Source organism: Halyomorpha halys, unplaced genomic scaffold (assembly GCF_000696795.3).
Source record: "Halyomorpha halys isolate HHAL.00 unplaced genomic scaffold, Hhal_1.1 Scaffold433.1, whole genome shotgun sequence".
Classification (NCBI taxonomy): Eukaryota; Metazoa; Arthropoda; class Insecta; order Hemiptera; family Pentatomidae; genus Halyomorpha; species Halyomorpha halys.
This window is the reverse complement of record NW_027115152.1, coordinates 509,053-526,412: the sequence shown is the minus strand read 5'-3', so window position 1 is coordinate 526,412 and position 17,360 is coordinate 509,053. Positions and strand designations below refer to the sequence as shown.

The 17,360-nt window shown below is 28.3% G+C and overlaps 2 protein-coding genes across 12 annotated transcripts in view; one reads left to right on the top strand and one right to left on the bottom strand.

Moving 5' to 3' along the window:
* Positions 1-413: 413 nt before the first annotated feature.
* LOC106682645 (uncharacterized) overlaps positions 414-17,360 on the top strand; it is an 18,562-nt gene continuing 1,615 nt past the window's right edge. The window contains exons 1-12 of one of the 9 annotated variants that reach the window (XM_067052242.1): positions 868-885; positions 1,723-1,781; positions 6,049-6,172; positions 11,093-11,228; positions 11,432-11,565; positions 11,647-11,768; positions 13,251-13,439; positions 13,525-13,673; positions 14,704-14,814; positions 14,889-15,076; positions 16,141-16,341; positions 16,419-16,542. In XM_067052242.1, the coding sequence (XP_066908343.1) occupies positions 11,435-11,565; positions 11,647-11,768; positions 13,251-13,439; positions 13,525-13,673; positions 14,704-14,814; positions 14,889-15,076; positions 16,141-16,341; positions 16,419-16,542 (1,215 nt within the window). In that variant the 5' untranslated portion in view covers positions 868-885; positions 1,723-1,781; positions 6,049-6,172; positions 11,093-11,228; positions 11,432-11,434. Of the gene's footprint in view, positions 886-1,217; positions 1,787-5,376; positions 5,574-6,048; positions 6,173-10,979; positions 11,229-11,431; positions 11,566-11,646; positions 11,769-13,250; positions 13,440-13,524; positions 13,674-14,703; positions 14,815-14,888; positions 15,077-16,140; positions 16,342-16,418; positions 16,543-17,360 lie in introns of those variants that run through there. The other 8 variants (XM_067052243.1, XM_014423612.3, XM_014423613.2 and 5 more) reach the window with 8 other exon arrangements.
* Polr3G (RNA polymerase III subunit G) overlaps positions 6,996-17,360 on the bottom strand; it is a 14,210-nt gene continuing 3,845 nt past the window's right edge. For 2 of the 3 annotated variants that reach the window (XM_014423627.3, XM_014423628.3), the window contains exons 2-3: positions 8,904-9,276; positions 6,996-7,290 (exon numbers count right to left, since the gene is read on the bottom strand). In XM_014423627.3, coding sequence (XP_014279113.1) covers positions 7,077-7,290; positions 8,904-9,259 — 570 coding nt within the window. In that variant the 5' untranslated portion in view covers positions 9,260-9,276 and the 3' untranslated portion in view covers positions 6,996-7,076. Of the gene's footprint in view, positions 7,291-8,903; positions 9,277-11,715; positions 11,757-17,360 lie in introns of those variants that run through there. The other variant, XM_067052244.1, reaches the window with a different exon arrangement.

The window sequence follows — 17,360 nt, the reverse complement described above, 5'->3', positions numbered from 1 at the left end:
CAGATTTACACTGTAATACCGTGGATCTGTCTATTTTATTTTTATTTGTTTATCTTAAAAGAAATAGATGTATGGGGCTTTCATTGTGGGACAGGAATGTTATTATTCATGCTTTTAAACTAAGTAATTACAAATGTTTACTTTATTTATATCAGTTATATAATTTTATTTTTTTTCCAATGATTTACTGATTATATTGATTTCTATCCTTACAGCAACATAAATCAAGATAATGCTTCCTACGGATTATTTTTTCTTCTATTTAGGTTTTATTATGCAATTAATTTGTCTTGTTATAAATTTTCCTTTTATTGTTCTTTATTTACAGTGTTAATAAAATTTATTATTAAAAATTATTGGATTATTATTAATTTAGACAACCTTAACCCTAATTTTAAATAATTAGGTTTCCTTGTGTGGTTGATCAAAATATATTCAACTCCTTTAGAAATCTGTAAAAAGAAAGAGTGCATTTTAGTTAATGGGCTTAATGCTTATTGTATATTCCATTATATCAAGTTAGTCATAAAAAATAATTTCAAATGTTTTATTTAACTATATTATTTAAAGGAGTTAAGTAGGTAGTAACCTTAAGGTTATTAAAGTTAGACTAAACAAAATCTGGTGGAGGACCCTTAACATTCCGAAGAGTTAAAATGGTTATCTGACCAGATCAATAAATCAGGGATTCCCAGTCAGTCACTGTCAACCACTCCCACTCAAGTCAGGAGTTTATCAATTTTAAATAGCAACAAGGATAAGAAAAGTGGTAAAATATTTTTAAAATCTACAGGAAAAGTGTATTCATCAAAAATTTTATAAAATAAATTAATTTAATGTTTGGTTCTTGTGGTGGTCAACTTTAACCTTAAGTCCTATTGAATGGTAAGTGTCGTTAATACAATTGTTTTTATTAATTTATCAAGTGGTCACTATTTGAGGATCATATAAATCGATATGAGCAGTTAATTTTGGAAGTAACATAAATTCATTTAAAAAAAAAGAAAACGGGCTACATCAATAATGCTTAATGCTAAGTCCTGCTGCGAGCTTGAAATAGGTATGGAAAATATGTAATATAATTGTATGTTACTACAATATTTTGGTTACTGTGCAATTGATTTATGTATCATTTTTTCTCACCTTTTGATATATGTGGGTATGGCATTTTTTATTATCAGCCAGCTATTCATGAATTTGTTTACAAATTAAACATATAAAAACAATGTTGAATATTTTAAAATATTAATAAAGAAAATTTGTGGAACTTTTGTATTTTAATATTTAAATTAATTAACAACGTGACTAATTTACATTCAATAATGGATTCCTATGGGTCTCAGTACATGCCCTGTAATTTCCAGCTGTTTATAACAAATTAAATTAACATTTGCTAAGTTAAATTATAAGCAATTATTCTATTTTTTTTTAGTATTAATGTGAACTATGGTTCATGGTTTAGCAGGCTCTCATTTGAAAAATTCAAGAATTGTGGAAAACAGAATTGACAGAGAGATTGCTTCATTATTGATGATTTTTAATTTAAATTGTTGCTGAGAAAAACATTTGCTTGATACATCGCCATATAATCACAAATATATTATAAATGATAAATCACCATCAATGATAAGTTTTTAAGTAGTGATTCTATCATTGTATAGATTAAGGAATTTGTAAGTTGTTTCTTTTGATCAATTAAATTATCCCAGAACTATTTCACAGAATCATATGCCTAAGTTCAAGGAAATAACACCTAGGAAGAGTTCATTTGGGCTGGCAAGGTAAGGTATGAGATTTAAATTAAGTTAAAAAAAAAAGCTGAAGTAAGTAGCTTGTGAACTTAAGGATGTAATAATTGTTTTTATGATTTTCAAACAAGAAATATGAGTGCGAGTAACTGAAATTCATAAATGTGTTACTAAAGTAATTTCTGCAGGAGTTTAATTTGAAATTGAAAATTGTAAAGATGTTCTTTCCAATTTAAATTGATTCAGTTGAAATTCAAAATGAATTCATTCATAACGAAATGAAAATATTTTATATATATATATAAATGACTATTAATTAAAAGGTTTGGTAAAGCTACCTTTAGTAAAAAAAAGGGGGGGCATGAAATGTTAGCAATTAAATAGTTGTTAACTATTTAACTACTTATCTGTACTGCAACAGCTTTGTGTTAATAGGAATGAAATGGACATTGGCTCATCTTTTACTTAATTGCTATATTTTTGGAGGAATAATTAAAAACCTAAGAGTATACATATTAATTTACCTTTGTTCATGACAATTAATAGACTGTTCTATTTATATTTGAGTAAAATGTACAAGAAGCATTCATTTTGATTAGGCATGCTGATATTTCGATCCAAAAGTATGGATAATCATGGAGGCCTGTTCTGTGGTGCTGTGAAGAACTCTCTCTTATTAATATTCTCAGATATAATATCCATATATTGTTGATTTTTTTAAAACTTACATATCTGATATTTGGAGAGGATGGGAGACATGAATTAAAGTAAAATTAACTGGCCAGCTAATCCATGGCATCTTTAAATATAATTTGTCTTGTCACACCAATGAACTGAGAAATACTGGATGGAAATCATTTGAGGAACTAAATCACTAATTTTTTTCAAACAACCCTTGTTAGGCGTAATTAAAGTAATTGTTTTTATATTCACTAATTTCTGTTATTGCTTTGTCAAAAGCCATTGCTAATGTATTTCTTCATTATTAAATCTCAGGATACAAATATTCCTTTACAAAAACACTTTGATGCCCAGCTTCTCCTATTCTGCATTAGTGGTTTACAATTTTTCAAAATAAAACTGAATTACAAGTAGTTATTAAATTCATACTGTGTTCATATTCATTGGTATTAAATATTTTTTATACCAAATATATCTGTTGGAACAATATGTAGCACACATAAAAGTGGAATTCTGGAAGATTATTGATTGACTGTGTGTAAAGATGAAAGGAATATGGTCCGGGTGCGGTCAAAAAATAGTATAATTCTACTATTTAAGTTTTTTTGACCGTACCCGGACCATATTCCTTTCAACATAAAAGTGGAATATTTTAATACTTCAAATAATAATACGTTTTTATTTTACATCACAATACTTATTCTCCAATGTTTACTGAGTTATGAAATGGAAATCTACAATTAAATAAGCATCATCGTTAAATTGTATTTCATCTTGACTCAGATTTATTAAACTACAGTGAAAAAGGATGAATTACAAATTCTGAATAGTGTAGCAAGTTTAACTGATTGCCTATAGATAGCAGCACAAATCAATAATCGTATGGAACAATAGTTCAAATTAAAGCCGCAAGAGGTCAGCACCATCCAGACAACTATTTCCGAAATCACGAAAGTACCAAGAAAAATTTTACTTAGTATTAGGAAAGTAGGAACCCGCAGGAGCTCAACTGACCAGGTCTATGTTAGACAATAGTCAAAAGTCGTGTTGGAACAAATTTATTTCAAGTCTGTTCCAACATGATTTTTGACGAGTGCAGGACCTGACTAATTTCTTGAGCTCCTGCCGGTTCCTACTTTCCTAATACGAAATAAAATTTTCCGTGGTACATTTTTGGACTTCGGAAATAGTTGTCTGGATGGTGCTGGCCTCTAGCGGTGCTAATTTGAACTGTTTATTTCTACCTTTCTTGATTTGTGCTGCTATCTATAGGCATTGTGTTGAACTTTTAACATTCCTTAAAATTTCTAGTTCAATTTTCTTTATCGATTTATATTAATCAGAGAGAAAATTTAACGGTTGTATTTATTTATGCTTGTTTAAATGTACATTCTGTATGCTCTAATTTACTTATTAAATTATAAGGATTAGGTAGATACTTATTTGAAGTATAAAAATGATTCCAACTTTCTAAAAGTATGCTGCATTGTTCCAAAAGATCTAATAAATATTAGATTGTAAAAATTTGATTCTTATTAAACAACTACTTATAAATTAGTGTTATTATGAAAAATTTAAAACCATTAAGAGAGAATTGGAGGGTTGGACATAAATATGTTTGTTTTTTATGAAATGTTTGTATCTTTAAAACTATTTATTAATGCAGGAACAACTAAAGACTAACAACTTCTTACTAGCCAATTATTTGTTTTGAGATATTTCTTTAAAAGGTCCAAAGAATTCACTCAAATTTGTTTGACATTGAATATATATAAATTTGTATGAATATATAAATTATGCCTGAAAACAGTAGTTTGAAAAAACTATTATTTTAACATTTTACAATTTATTATTATTGCTTTTTTAGAAAGAAGAGAGCTAAATTAAATAATTCTTAAATAGATGTGTAAAAATTACGAATAGAAAAATATAAAGGGTATATATTCATTTTAAAAAATCTTTTAAAGAAACTAAATGTTTCTTAAATAATTTAGTGTAATCATTTTTTTAAAAAAAACCAATGAAATCTCAGGAACTAATCTTTCCATTGACCATCATTATTATAATTAGGAAACAATAATAAAAAAAAAAGTATTAGCACTAGGAAAATTAACAGCTACAAATTGACAGTGTTCTCTTAAGCCAGCACAAAGTAATTTTCAGTGTTACTAAAAAAATCTCAAACTTCATCAAGTAACATTCAAAATTTGGTCCACTTATTATATTAATCTATAGTAATTTTGTCCGACTTGCTGATCTACAATTTACTTCTTAAAATAATATGTGAATAAATAAACATATTAGTGATTATTCTCCCTAGTGTTTGTCAGAAAATATGATTATTTAAGAACTGCATTCTACAGAAGCTGAGAAATATTTTCAAAAATTAGGCATTAATTAATTTAGGCCCGACCTCCTGAAAAAATATATTGGGGATTTGTTTATGTCCAAAATATATTAATCATTAGATGAAGAAAACAATGGATTTTCTTTATATATATATATATATATATTTGAGTGAAATTCAATTTTCAGAAATTTCTGCATACTAGTTATACTTACAATGAAAAAAGAGACATTATTTTTAATTTAGAACCTCTAGAAGAAGAAACCACCTAATGACCTGTTTTGAGACTGCAAACACATTTTTCAATATCTTTATATTATTACTTTTTTTTTTATAAAACTTTCTGACTTAGTTTATTTTGATTTAAAAAAAACAAAACTTAAAATTATTTTTACATATTTTTTTAGTAACTTAATGAAATACCAATTTTGATAGTTTATAAAATTAATAGAAAGTGTTCTTTTTATAACTGAAACACTCCTTCTCCCCATCTCCTATCTATCTATCTGTTTTGGGGTAGGTAATGTTAAAAGAAAAATTACTAATTCAATTCTTTATTCATTAATTCTTGCTCATGGCTCTCGTGCCATTGTCAGTAACATTGATTGACAGGTGTGAATAAAGACATTGAGTTACAGAAAAAAGAAAAAGTCTATTTATTAGTTCAATTTTTAAAATGTATAAATAAGAAAAGATTCACCTTCTTGGACATGAACCCAACAAATAACCTAAATGCACTTTTTCAAAACCTGCCTGGTCATGATTACCTGCATACAGAATTGTCATATGTGGTACAAGTGAGTCAGAAAAAGAAATATATATTTTCTAAAATGCATAATACATGTTTATAGAATTAATGACATCCTTGAAACACTGATGTGAAGTTATTTGTTTTAGCTTAGTTTTTTAATTTCAATCCAACAACTTGAGGATATTTTTATTCAGAAAGAATGTGCCTGATAATAAACTATTATATTTGGTTCGTTAATATCATTATCTAGGATAGCACTTAATAAACCTATTGGAGATTTATTAACTAACTATATAACAGAAATAGATGTCCAATGAAAATAAATTACTGTGAGTTTGAACTACTTTATTAATGAAATTTAAACATTCACATTCATATTAAATGTTCAAAGAAATTACCTTGAACATTGATGCAGGCATTTTTCTCGACATCTTTCTTCCACGGTACAAGTGGCCTAGCGCCACTGACTGAGTGTTACTGTCACATTTTTCAGATCTGACTCCACTAGATTTTTTTTTCAGGAATGACAGTACAAAAATGTCTCTGCAAGCCCAGTCGATGGCTTTATTATTTTACAAAGGATAATTGAAACTTGTGCCACAGCTTTTACAGAACAAAGATGCCAAGCCTGTCTCAATGCTCACGGTAATCACTTTGAACAATATTTAATATAAATTTTAATTCTTAAATTTCATCATTAAAGCAATTGGAATTCATATCAATTAGTTTATAATAACCTAAATAATTCATAACAATGAAAATATTTAGAGATGAATATCTCTAAAACAAAGTGTTTATGAACATACCTTTATGTGAAATTTGTTCTTGTTTTGAGGTCCATAATTTGTATTTTCACTCAAGATAATTAATCCTGAAAACTAAGAGTTTATTTTTATCACCTTTGCCAAAAAATAAACTATGTTTTCCAAGAGATTTTTAAACTTGTTATGTGAGGGTATGTTTACATGCTCCAATTATATGCAGGTATATTTCTCATTAAATGCTATGGCTAGATCAAGGGAATTTAAAAAACTCAGTATATTGAGGTTTTCATTATATGTAGGTTCCACTATCCACTATAACCTGAATGGTAACAAGTGTGGATGAAGGGGATAGGTGCCTATCAAGCTAGTGTGAGGTACTCTAACCTCAAAATCCAATTAATAGCTGAGATAACTAGATGTAGAAGGGGCTATGTACTCTTCAAAACATAACAAGCTCCGATTAAAAAAAAATGGATCGTTTTTTTTCTGAAAATTTACTATTTGTAACAAAACCCCTTCGTCCACTAACTCATTTAATTACCCTCAGATTTATGATAGCCGGTCTAAGCATTCAACACGTGCAGCATTATCCAAGTATCACAGAGCAAGTATAATGGGCATGAAATAAATTAACTTAAAATTAAAACTTTTTTCTCATATTTAAATAGAAAAATAGTTACTTCATTATTTCATAAAAAACAAAACAAGTTTTAAATTAATTATATTTTTACATATATACATGATGAATATGTACAAAAATTACATAAAATTAAAGGAACATATAATCAATAAATTGGACCATCGTCCATATCATCGTCATCATCAATATATCCTTCTCCATTATCAAAATAATTTTGATTATAATCAGTGCCGTCATCCATTTCCTCATCAGTATCTATTAATTCTTCTTCTTCGTCATCAGCCTTTTCTTTCTCTTCCTCATTTTCATCAACTTCAACTTTTACCTGAGTTGTTTCATTCTTTTCAAGATTGGCAAGTCTAAAAAGAAATGAAACATGTCAGAAAAAAAAGAAAAGATTTTTACACACCTAGTAAGTAGTATTACCAGAGTCAACTAAATACATATATAAATCTAAATGACACATAGCTGGGTGATAGAAATAACTATTAATCAGATATAAATATGAATAATATTATTAAAAAGTTATTTAGATGAACATAAGAATATGTTCTATACATATAAAAATTAATAAAACAAAAAAAATATCAAACTTTCTGAGACTTGACTAGGATATAAATTATTTTATTTAAACAATAAAACCAATCTCAAAAAAGTGAAAAGATTATGTATTAAGAAGTTCATTTTAAAAGCAAAAATATTGCACCAATTTTAATTATTAAAAATTCAATTACACATTATAGTATAACTTGCAGAATCAAACTTCAAACATATGTTCAAAATTTGGTAAAATTAACAAAATTACTTACATTTTAAATTGGTTTAGTACTTTTCTTATTCGAAGACAATTTATAATATTTTATACTTTTTTATTGTTGCCTTTTTGGGAGATTTATCAGCCTTCTTTCTTCAACTTTTTATCTTTAATTATTTTATATTAAGTAAAATATTTCTTCAAATGTTTCGGACTGTCAGTACATCTTCAGGTTCTAACTCTTTTTTTCATTATTGTTTTATCTTGCATTTTTTCTTTTCCTTAATTTAAAGGTCACTTTTGGAGTGATTTATAATTGAAACTTTATCGTATTGTAAAATCTTTTATATTATATATCTGTATGTATATATAGTTTACCGTAAAAATTTAATTATAAGAAGATGGTCAGGGTTGCAGTCAAAAAAAGAAGAAATAGTTTAAAATTATTTTAATGTCCAATGTTTCGCCCCACTTTGCAGGGCTGAGAAGAAAGGTTGAACCAACCTGGTTGGTTCAACTTGGCCCAGCCTCTTAAATTGGGAACCTTTAATTGGGTAAAAATCTGGCAGTCGAGAGTGATGCTGACCAAATCACCTCCTTGCACAACCTTTGGTCTAGTAACATTACTTCTTTACAAAGTACTGCACCCCTGACCCTTCATGGGTTGTAGCGGTACAGATTTAAATTTTAAATTAATTACTGTGCCAGTTATTATATCTCTTTATTTAATTATATTAATACATTTTTTCAATAATATTGACTCTAACTTTTACATTGTTGACTGTATTTCCTTTCTATCTTTTTATTTTAGCCCTAATGAAGATCTACATTGTGGGTCGAAATGTAGGCATTAAATAAATCGATGAAACTATGCTTTTCTTCTTGATCACAGCCCTGACTATGCCCTGTAAATGTGATTGTCTATTAGTCCCCATAGGCAGTTATGCTAGATAACCACAACAAATAATAATTAACAATTTTTTTTTTCCCGACCAAGACTCCCATTGGAGTCCTATACTGCCTAACCATGGTTGGGGGTCAAAGTTTTTCATTTTATGGGACCGCCACTCAATGAAAAAAGTCAACCACCCTAGGCCAGATTCAAACCAGCACCGCTAATAGACATCAAATTGGTAAGACTGTGTCTTAACCACTGAACTACAGGTGGCCCAAAATAATAATTAAAATACAATAGCATAAATAATAACAAATACTAACAATTGGTCAATATTGGTAGCTTTCAAAGCTGATTTCTTGGAAGTACTAGGTACAGCTTCATCCGGATTAGCCTTCCTCTTCTTAACCCCTGGCTTCAGCTCACTAGGGAAATAGTCCCAAGGGTAATTCACAACCTTCGCTTCTTTCGAAAAATAATTTAAGAGGTCTACTTTGTAGGCCACTTGTATGACGGAGGCTGGGGTTAGGACGAGAGGTGCTGGGTGGTGCTCTAGGAGGGGGTAAGCCGGTGGTGGCTGGAGGCATGGTCCAGGCAGGGCTTCTCCATGCATGATACCCAGTGCCTCAACATTAAAGGAAAGGGCCTGTCTCCCTCGGCCTCTACCCCGTCCAGCCATTTTATTTTTCTATTCTTCTAAAAATAAATATAAAATACAAATAAGTTATTATAATTATTATTATTTTAATCTAGAGGTAGTACTAAATACACTCTGACAAAATTATAGACCATCCTAATTTTTTAGTGTAATCAAAAATCAATTTTTATTCTGGGACACTTAGTTCTCCCAGAATAACAAGGAGGAAAATGTGAACAGCATTTGTCAAGTTACATTATGTGAAGCTAAACAAAATTAAATAAAAAAATAATAACTATATTAATGAAATAATAAATTGAAATAAAAAAATAAAATAAAATAATAAAAAAAGTACATATTTATGTAAGCTTGCATAGATATTTAATATTTAAAAGTATAAGAGATTTCTAATCAAGGAAATGAAGATATAACTACTGTGTTTAAATGAAGCTTTACAAATGGATATGGGGGTAAGGAATTCTAAAATGAGTTAGCTTGGATAATAAATGATTTTTCAAAGGAAGCTATGGGAAGTAATGGTTGAGATCGTGTATCTAACAGATGGATTGATAAACGCAGGGTGATGAGGTCAATAGTATAGGATAGTTTTTTTTTGGTTCTTAACAGTTGGAATAAGTATTATTGTTAATTCTAGTTGACAAGACTTTAGAGAGAAATAAAAATAGACATGTCTGTCGGCATATTCCTAGCCACTATTAATGTGCTGCACAAATCATTAATGTTTATGCATGGTAGTAGTCTCGAGTCTCCCATAATGAACTATGGTGATTGCATGTCAGCAGCAGTAGTAGTGTGTGAGAGATGTGTTCAACCTAGTGAATTTTTATATTGTGACTAATTAATTTAACTTTATCCATAGAAGCTGGTTCATTACACCAACATTATTTAGAAGAAGTTTTAGATTTAGAAAAATATAGTGAGACATACTTCACTTCAGAGAGCAAAGACGGACCACATAAAAATGACATTCGAACTAACGATCAATATATAATTTTTTGACAGCCTCCAGAACTGTACCGACAGGACGGCCACAAAGGTGGTTGACATAGACAAACCCAGACTTAACTGAGAACTACTAATATTCTGACTACAAACATATGAAATATCATCAGACAGCAAGCTCAATTCAACTTTCAGTTTTCAGGTGTATCCCTTTCCTCAATTCCTTCTTACAATGGATTTGAAATGTAGTACAAGAGATAATTATAGTTACCAACCCACTATATATCAAAGCCTACAGACCCATGTGGTTAAGAAGAAAAACTAGAGTATTGAAAACATCCTTCAAAGAAAAAATATTTGTTTTTCCTAAAAGTATCATACAATAACATCTATTCATAACTTCAACGATTAGCTAACATTTAAAAAATAACTAATTTAATAAATTTTAAATACAGGATCAGATTAAGATATAATATTATGACAATATTTCTAAATGAAAATGAATTCAGAACATAAACATACATCAGATAATTTTTTACAAATTGTAATATAAATAAAAATAAATAATATAAGAAAATGATGTATTAAAAAAAGAAAATGAATAATATTATACACCTCAATGAATCACTAAATAAAAGAATTCATATATTTTATAATTAGTCATCTTCGTATCAATTTAGGTATTAGGTACATACACATATACATAAATTTTATAAACATAAAACATTATATATATATGTGTATATACATACACATACATATATAAGTTGGGTAAATACTAAAAATAAAATTAATGATGAATAAATAAATGTAGTATCAAAATTATAAAGGAACGGGGGAGAGATTGTGCTGCATAAAATTGTATGATATTTTCTAATCACTTTTTGTCCTTCGTTTCCTGCCATGTTATAGATAAAGTGTACTGCTCTAACTTTAAAAGGTGGTGGGGAGAGCCAGTATTGAAGAGGGCACAACATTAAGCTTGCAGCTGCTACTATCAAAGTTGTTAACACCTGTCTCATCTACTCAATGTGGGCTATTCACCTAGGTAAATTCAGTAATAAAAAATTTTTAAAACCTTCTAATAAGAACATTTGAAGAAGAAAAAGTAGGATATTCTGCATTAAAAAATAAATAAATAAAAATCCTGATTAATATAAAATAACCGTTATGATCATTTATCCAAAAGTAATTTAATTAATTAGTATTAACTTTATTTATAATAATAATAAAACATACATGTTCCGACAGATAATGACCTGGTGTAGCTGTCTCATAATTTTTTTCCGAAAATGCTGTGGAAAAAAAAGCAATGAATTTGAATGCTTAACGAATGATCAATTAGGGTCATTTCAGTCTACTTACACAGTGCGGAGGATATCAAGGTAAAATAAAACCGTTAGTAAATTAGTCTAGTTAGCATACTCGAAACTATGGATTAAAATATTCGAATTTTCTATCAATAGTTTTGGACATACCATTATTAATGAAAATGGTGAAGAAAGCGAAATAGGAAGGCATTCGAGTATACTTACATACGATGGAGAAACAGTGCCCTGGTCCAGCAAACCAGCTCCTGTCCAACCAGGTAAGAGGATTAAGTAATACAATCAATTTTAATGACAACTAAAATATAATAAACTTTATTTGGAACTGTAAGATATTAAAAAGAGAAGTAATGAATTTTATTTATGAATACATTTAAAATAACAATTTATTAAAATATTCTTAATTCTTGTTTTGCATAAAGCAATGTTTTGCCTCGATAATTCTTTATCAATTAAAAATATGATATATTTAAAAATTTAGGTTTACACAACTGGAAGATTTCCAATGTGAATTAATAAGGTTTAGTGAGAATAGTCTTCTTAAAAATTTAAATCTTTTTTAGTAAGAAAAAAGCATGTTTATCAACAAAATCTCATACCAATGCCATAAAAAGTCATATAGAACTTCCTAAGATTTGCAAAAACAGAACACTTCCTCAGCCATATGAGAATAATACTGCTATTAGCAGAATTTTTTTATTTTTATATATTTTTAATTACTTTATTAGAACCTACTTATATATCAAAACCTCCTGACAAAATTTTCTATCTGAAGTAAAGCTTTAAATGAATCTTTAAGTTTGATGCATTTACTATTAGTGTTGGCAATTTTAAAAACAAAAAAGATAATAAACGCATTAAACTTCAAGTTTCACCCAGAACTTAATATAAGATGAAAAATGTAATTAGGAGGTTTTGTTGTCATGTTTGATTTACTTAGTTTGCTCTTTTATTTTCCATTTTTTACTTTCTTTTTTTGCAATGATTGATTTCAACATGTCAAATAATTTGTTTCATTATTTTTAATATACTTTGTAGGACTCTGATGCAGAATACTGATGAAAATTATTTCAAATAGTAAATAGAAACTAAACAAACCTATAATATATAACTAAAATTAATTCTTGGGAACCAGCAAATATCTGAATATCCAACCCCATGAACTACAATTGTTATCACTAATGCCCTACATTGTGACCCCAATCTAACTAATATTCATCTTCTTAAAAATGCAAAGGTTTTACAAAATTATATCATAACCTATCGAACACAAACAAATCTTCATTATTATCTAAATCTAATCTACCATCCTACAAAAAATCCTCTCCAGATACCGAAAAGAAATCAGTGCTTCTAAACTTACAAATTAGTGTTATGAGTATTAAAAGCTATTATGTAATATAATCTTCATAAAAAATAATTAAATAATTAGGGATACCAATTTATTTACTCTGATATGGTTCTCATTGGTATATTATAAATTACCCTTATTATCATAAGTTATTATATTCATTATCATCGTCTAATTGTCAATAAACTTCCTTTCATCCAATTATAAATTATTGTCATCATAACCCATTTCGATTTCCCTGTTTACAGTTTCTAAACTGCACTGTGCCGTGTCTCCCTACAGTTTCCTGGACCCTGTCTTGTCCTGAAATTGCTAAATAAAAGGATATAGCAAGATAGTGCGTACTAGTATTTTTGAAAATTAATAAACAATTTATTTTTACTTATTACAGGAGTTACGCATTCAGATATCATGAACCAAATAAAAAAATTGCCTACAATCAACGAGAGTCCAAAGAAAGTAAAAAATAAGCACAAATGGAAAAAAGCCGATTCCAGTAATAAAAAAGATCTATTTCAAAAATTTTATAAAGACAACTGTATTAGTCAAGATTTACTCTTGACCCCACTCAAACGAAATGGTATAAGTACTTTACAGTCTTATTTGTTCTTAAATTTATTTTGTATTCAAATTATATGTTTGACTTAATTCATATGAAATGATAGATAAGCCACATTCAGTTCTGGAATCTAATAGTGTATCGCAAGATGATTTGTTCAGTAAGTGTAAAAATAAAATTGAAAACAAACAACCTTTAATGACAACACTCACGATACCAAAAGGGACTCTTAAATCTCTGTCTTCACCAGATTTGGTAAATAATTTTAATAACATGCATACAAAATTTGTATATGGGTCACTCTCACAGAAAGAGGCAGTTTTGAATTATAATATCTAAAAATGTAAAAGAAGTTCTGTCAAGCTGAAAAAAAAAAAAAAAATAATGGGGAAACTCTGTTGAATACTTTAATTCAAACGCAATGAACATACTAACAATAAATATTTTATATTTGAGGAAAATTAATAAAAAAACAAAGAAGCTACGAGTAGGTCATCCTTCTGTCCTATATTTCTCTGAATAGGTATTAGGAAAAGGAAACTATTGTATTATGTATAGATGACTGACCGTATGTGAACTAGAAGATGGTTGTAGTTTGTATACTTGTATTTATGAACTAATACTATTAGGCTCCATTCTGAAACAGGCCCCAGCTGGACTAGGTCGAGAGGTTAATCACTGTTTGGGGCATTTGAGGATAGTACAAAAAAAAAAAAAAATGGCAAAAACAAAAATAAAAAGTTTTAGCAATAAAAATTCAGAAAAAAAAAATAGGACAGGATCATGATTTCATTAAAATCAGTTTTGAACATTGGAGAAATACTCTGATTTATGTAAGAAAACTGGTTTTAAATATTTGAACCGGTTCTAAATATTGAAGTTGAGATATGTCAGATTAATAAAATATTAGTCGATTTGATTAATTTTAAATATGAAACAAATATTTGCACAGGTTCTAAATATAGAAGTTGAGATAGGTCAGATTAATAAAATATTAGTCAATTTGATTCATTTTAAATATAAAACAAATATTTGCACAGGTTCTAAATATAGAAGTTGGGATAGGTCAGATTAATAAAATATTAGTCAATTTGATTCATTTTAAATATAAAAGAAATATTTTACAACCAAAAAAAAATTCAACTTTTTAGATAACAATTTAAAAATTTTCCCTGCTCTAAAATCATAAATGATTAACTTAGGCCCCTGTCGGTGAGAATGATCCATATCATCTTATGAAATATGTACATCACACCTTATAAAATTTGTATATTTGTTAAATAAGGCTCATTGTGACACGCAACAACCTAATATGATTATGTCTAAGGAATATCCACCAGCCCTTAGCGTATCGGATAGACCACGGAGTAAATGGGAACCAACAGATGACGGAAAGGTTTATTAAGGATAAAAAAGTATTCTTTATAAAAACATTGAACTCAATTTTTTATTATAACATTCTTCTTTCAGAACTCCAAAATAAAAGAAGCTGAAAGAATTGCTAAGCTTTACGGACTAGATTTAGCTTTGTACACCGAAGAAGCTTTAAGGCCACTGAATATAAAAAAAGGACCTGATATGGTAACAATTCTGACTTGGACCGAAGAACCGGCCGGGACTCTGGATGTTTCCTTGAATATCAACTCTCTTCAGAAACAGTAAATAACATGATTGTGCAAAGAAAAATTAATAAACGTCTTTACTTAGCATTCAGAGTATTCGATTAAGAGCTTGTGATAAAATTTCATTATTATTAATAATGAAATTTTACAAAAAAAACTGAGTACATTCAACAAACATATCTATGTTTTGTTCATGTAAACATATTATATTTTAAATATTCTCACCATGTGTACGGATATAAAAATATTCTTACAGTGTAAATAAAGTAGAGCCCCAGTTAACTAGTTCCCTCTTACTGTTAAAAATCAAAGAAAAAAAAATTTGTTTTCAAAGTTTACTAGTTTTAGAATTTACCTTATCATCAGAACTAAATTATTTACACTAAAAGATCACTAACATACAAAAGAGAAAGTTTTTATTCTTACTAAAGCAAATCTTGACCTTTAAACTCATGGGGATTAATGGGGTAACAAAAAGTAAACATGCTACTGTAGTGTGAAACTACAAAAAAGACATTACATATGCCAAGTTTTTCAATATCCTTAAAAAAACTTAATTTTTTTTTTGTGTATATTTTTCATGGAATTATTTTAATTTTGTATGCATAGATAAACAATTAATTTTTAAAATAAAATCCTTATTCTTAATTATGCATGCATACATAGACAATTAATTTTTAAAACAAAATCCTTATTCTTTATTAATTCCATAGAAAAATGAAAAAAATGTCTGTTTAAATTATAGACAATTAATAACAGTAATGGTTTTTTTGGAAAAAGTTTTTGCCCTCAAATTAAATTTAGTGCTGGAACCCTCCGGGGTCCATCCAGCCTCATAAAGTGGGTACCCATAATTGGCTAAAAATCTGGTGGTCAAGTGTGATTCTGACCAAATCACCTCCTTGCACAATAATTGGTCTAGTAACAGTACTGCACCCATGACCCTTCATGGGTTGTAGCGGTACAGATTTAATTCTTTTTTAACATATGTAATGAGATTTTTTAAAATATGATTACATAATAATACTACTTAAATATAATTACATTATAATATGATATTTTTTACAATACAATTACATTAGTCTATAATTTGTTTGCAGGCTGATGGTAACAATCAATGCTATACAATCTCTCAGCGGTGAAGGGATAGAACAAGAACCATTCGAATCAATCATTAAGTTGACATTATTAAGTAAAAAGAAAATTGTAAAATCCAGTAAACGAATAATAGCAAGTTTCAACACAAAAATAGATCAAACATTTTCATTTTCTACAAAGGATATTGATTCAAGAGCTATAAGGTTACATCCAAATAAAATAATAGCAATTAAAACCAATATTATAATAAAAAATAATAATAAATTTTCATAATTTTCAGATTCTCAGTTTACAATGCCGAGTGGCAGGGAAAATACGATGCAGTAGGACATAGTTTATTACCAATACATGATAGTTTACACAGCATCGACAATCTTATTTTAAAGATATTTTCACAATCAAGCGTAAGAATCGATCATTTGACTTAAACTGATTTCAATAAGATTTATTAATAAAAAAAAAATTAGGTTAATTGTTTCGGAATTTGTGACAATTTCTAATCCCATCTACCTGTATATGAAAGATAGAGTAAAGGGAAATATTGCAATCATGGAAACTTCCAAATTCCAGTTTTCAACAGAAATACACGTTTTAAGATCCCAAATACAAATAGCCAAGTATCGCAAAATGGTCAGAGTGTGAGTGAACAGCCTAGCTCAAAAATGAAAAAGTGTTTACTAAACAAATTACATGCCTGGAATGTTACAGACAATTTTTCACTAAAATTGGCTTACCATAAGTACCACTTTATATCATATATTTTACCATTTTTTCAAAAACTACACCAAAAATTTTGATTAAACTTATTATTCCATTGTAAAATTAAATAGTCTTTAATTAATGTCTAATAATCAATGAAATAGGTTGAGAGAGCTTCAAAGTGGCTTCCTTCTAAATTACCTTGGATTTTGTTTATTTGAAATAATTATTCATCTCTCATTGTTAGAAATAATAAAAAAAAACAGACAAATAAGAGAGGAAAGAATTTGATAATTAATTTAAAGAGAAATATTTTCTCAGGTTGAAAATATATTTCCGGTAATAAGAGAAGTAACATAAATGTATTATATATAAGAAGATGGTCAGGGTTGTGGTAAAAAAAGAACAAATAGTTTATAACTAGTAATTTTTTTTATCTTTTTAGCCCTGATGAAGCCCTGCAAAGTGGAGTGAAACGTCGGACATTAAATAGTTATAAACTATTTGTTCTTTTTTTACCACA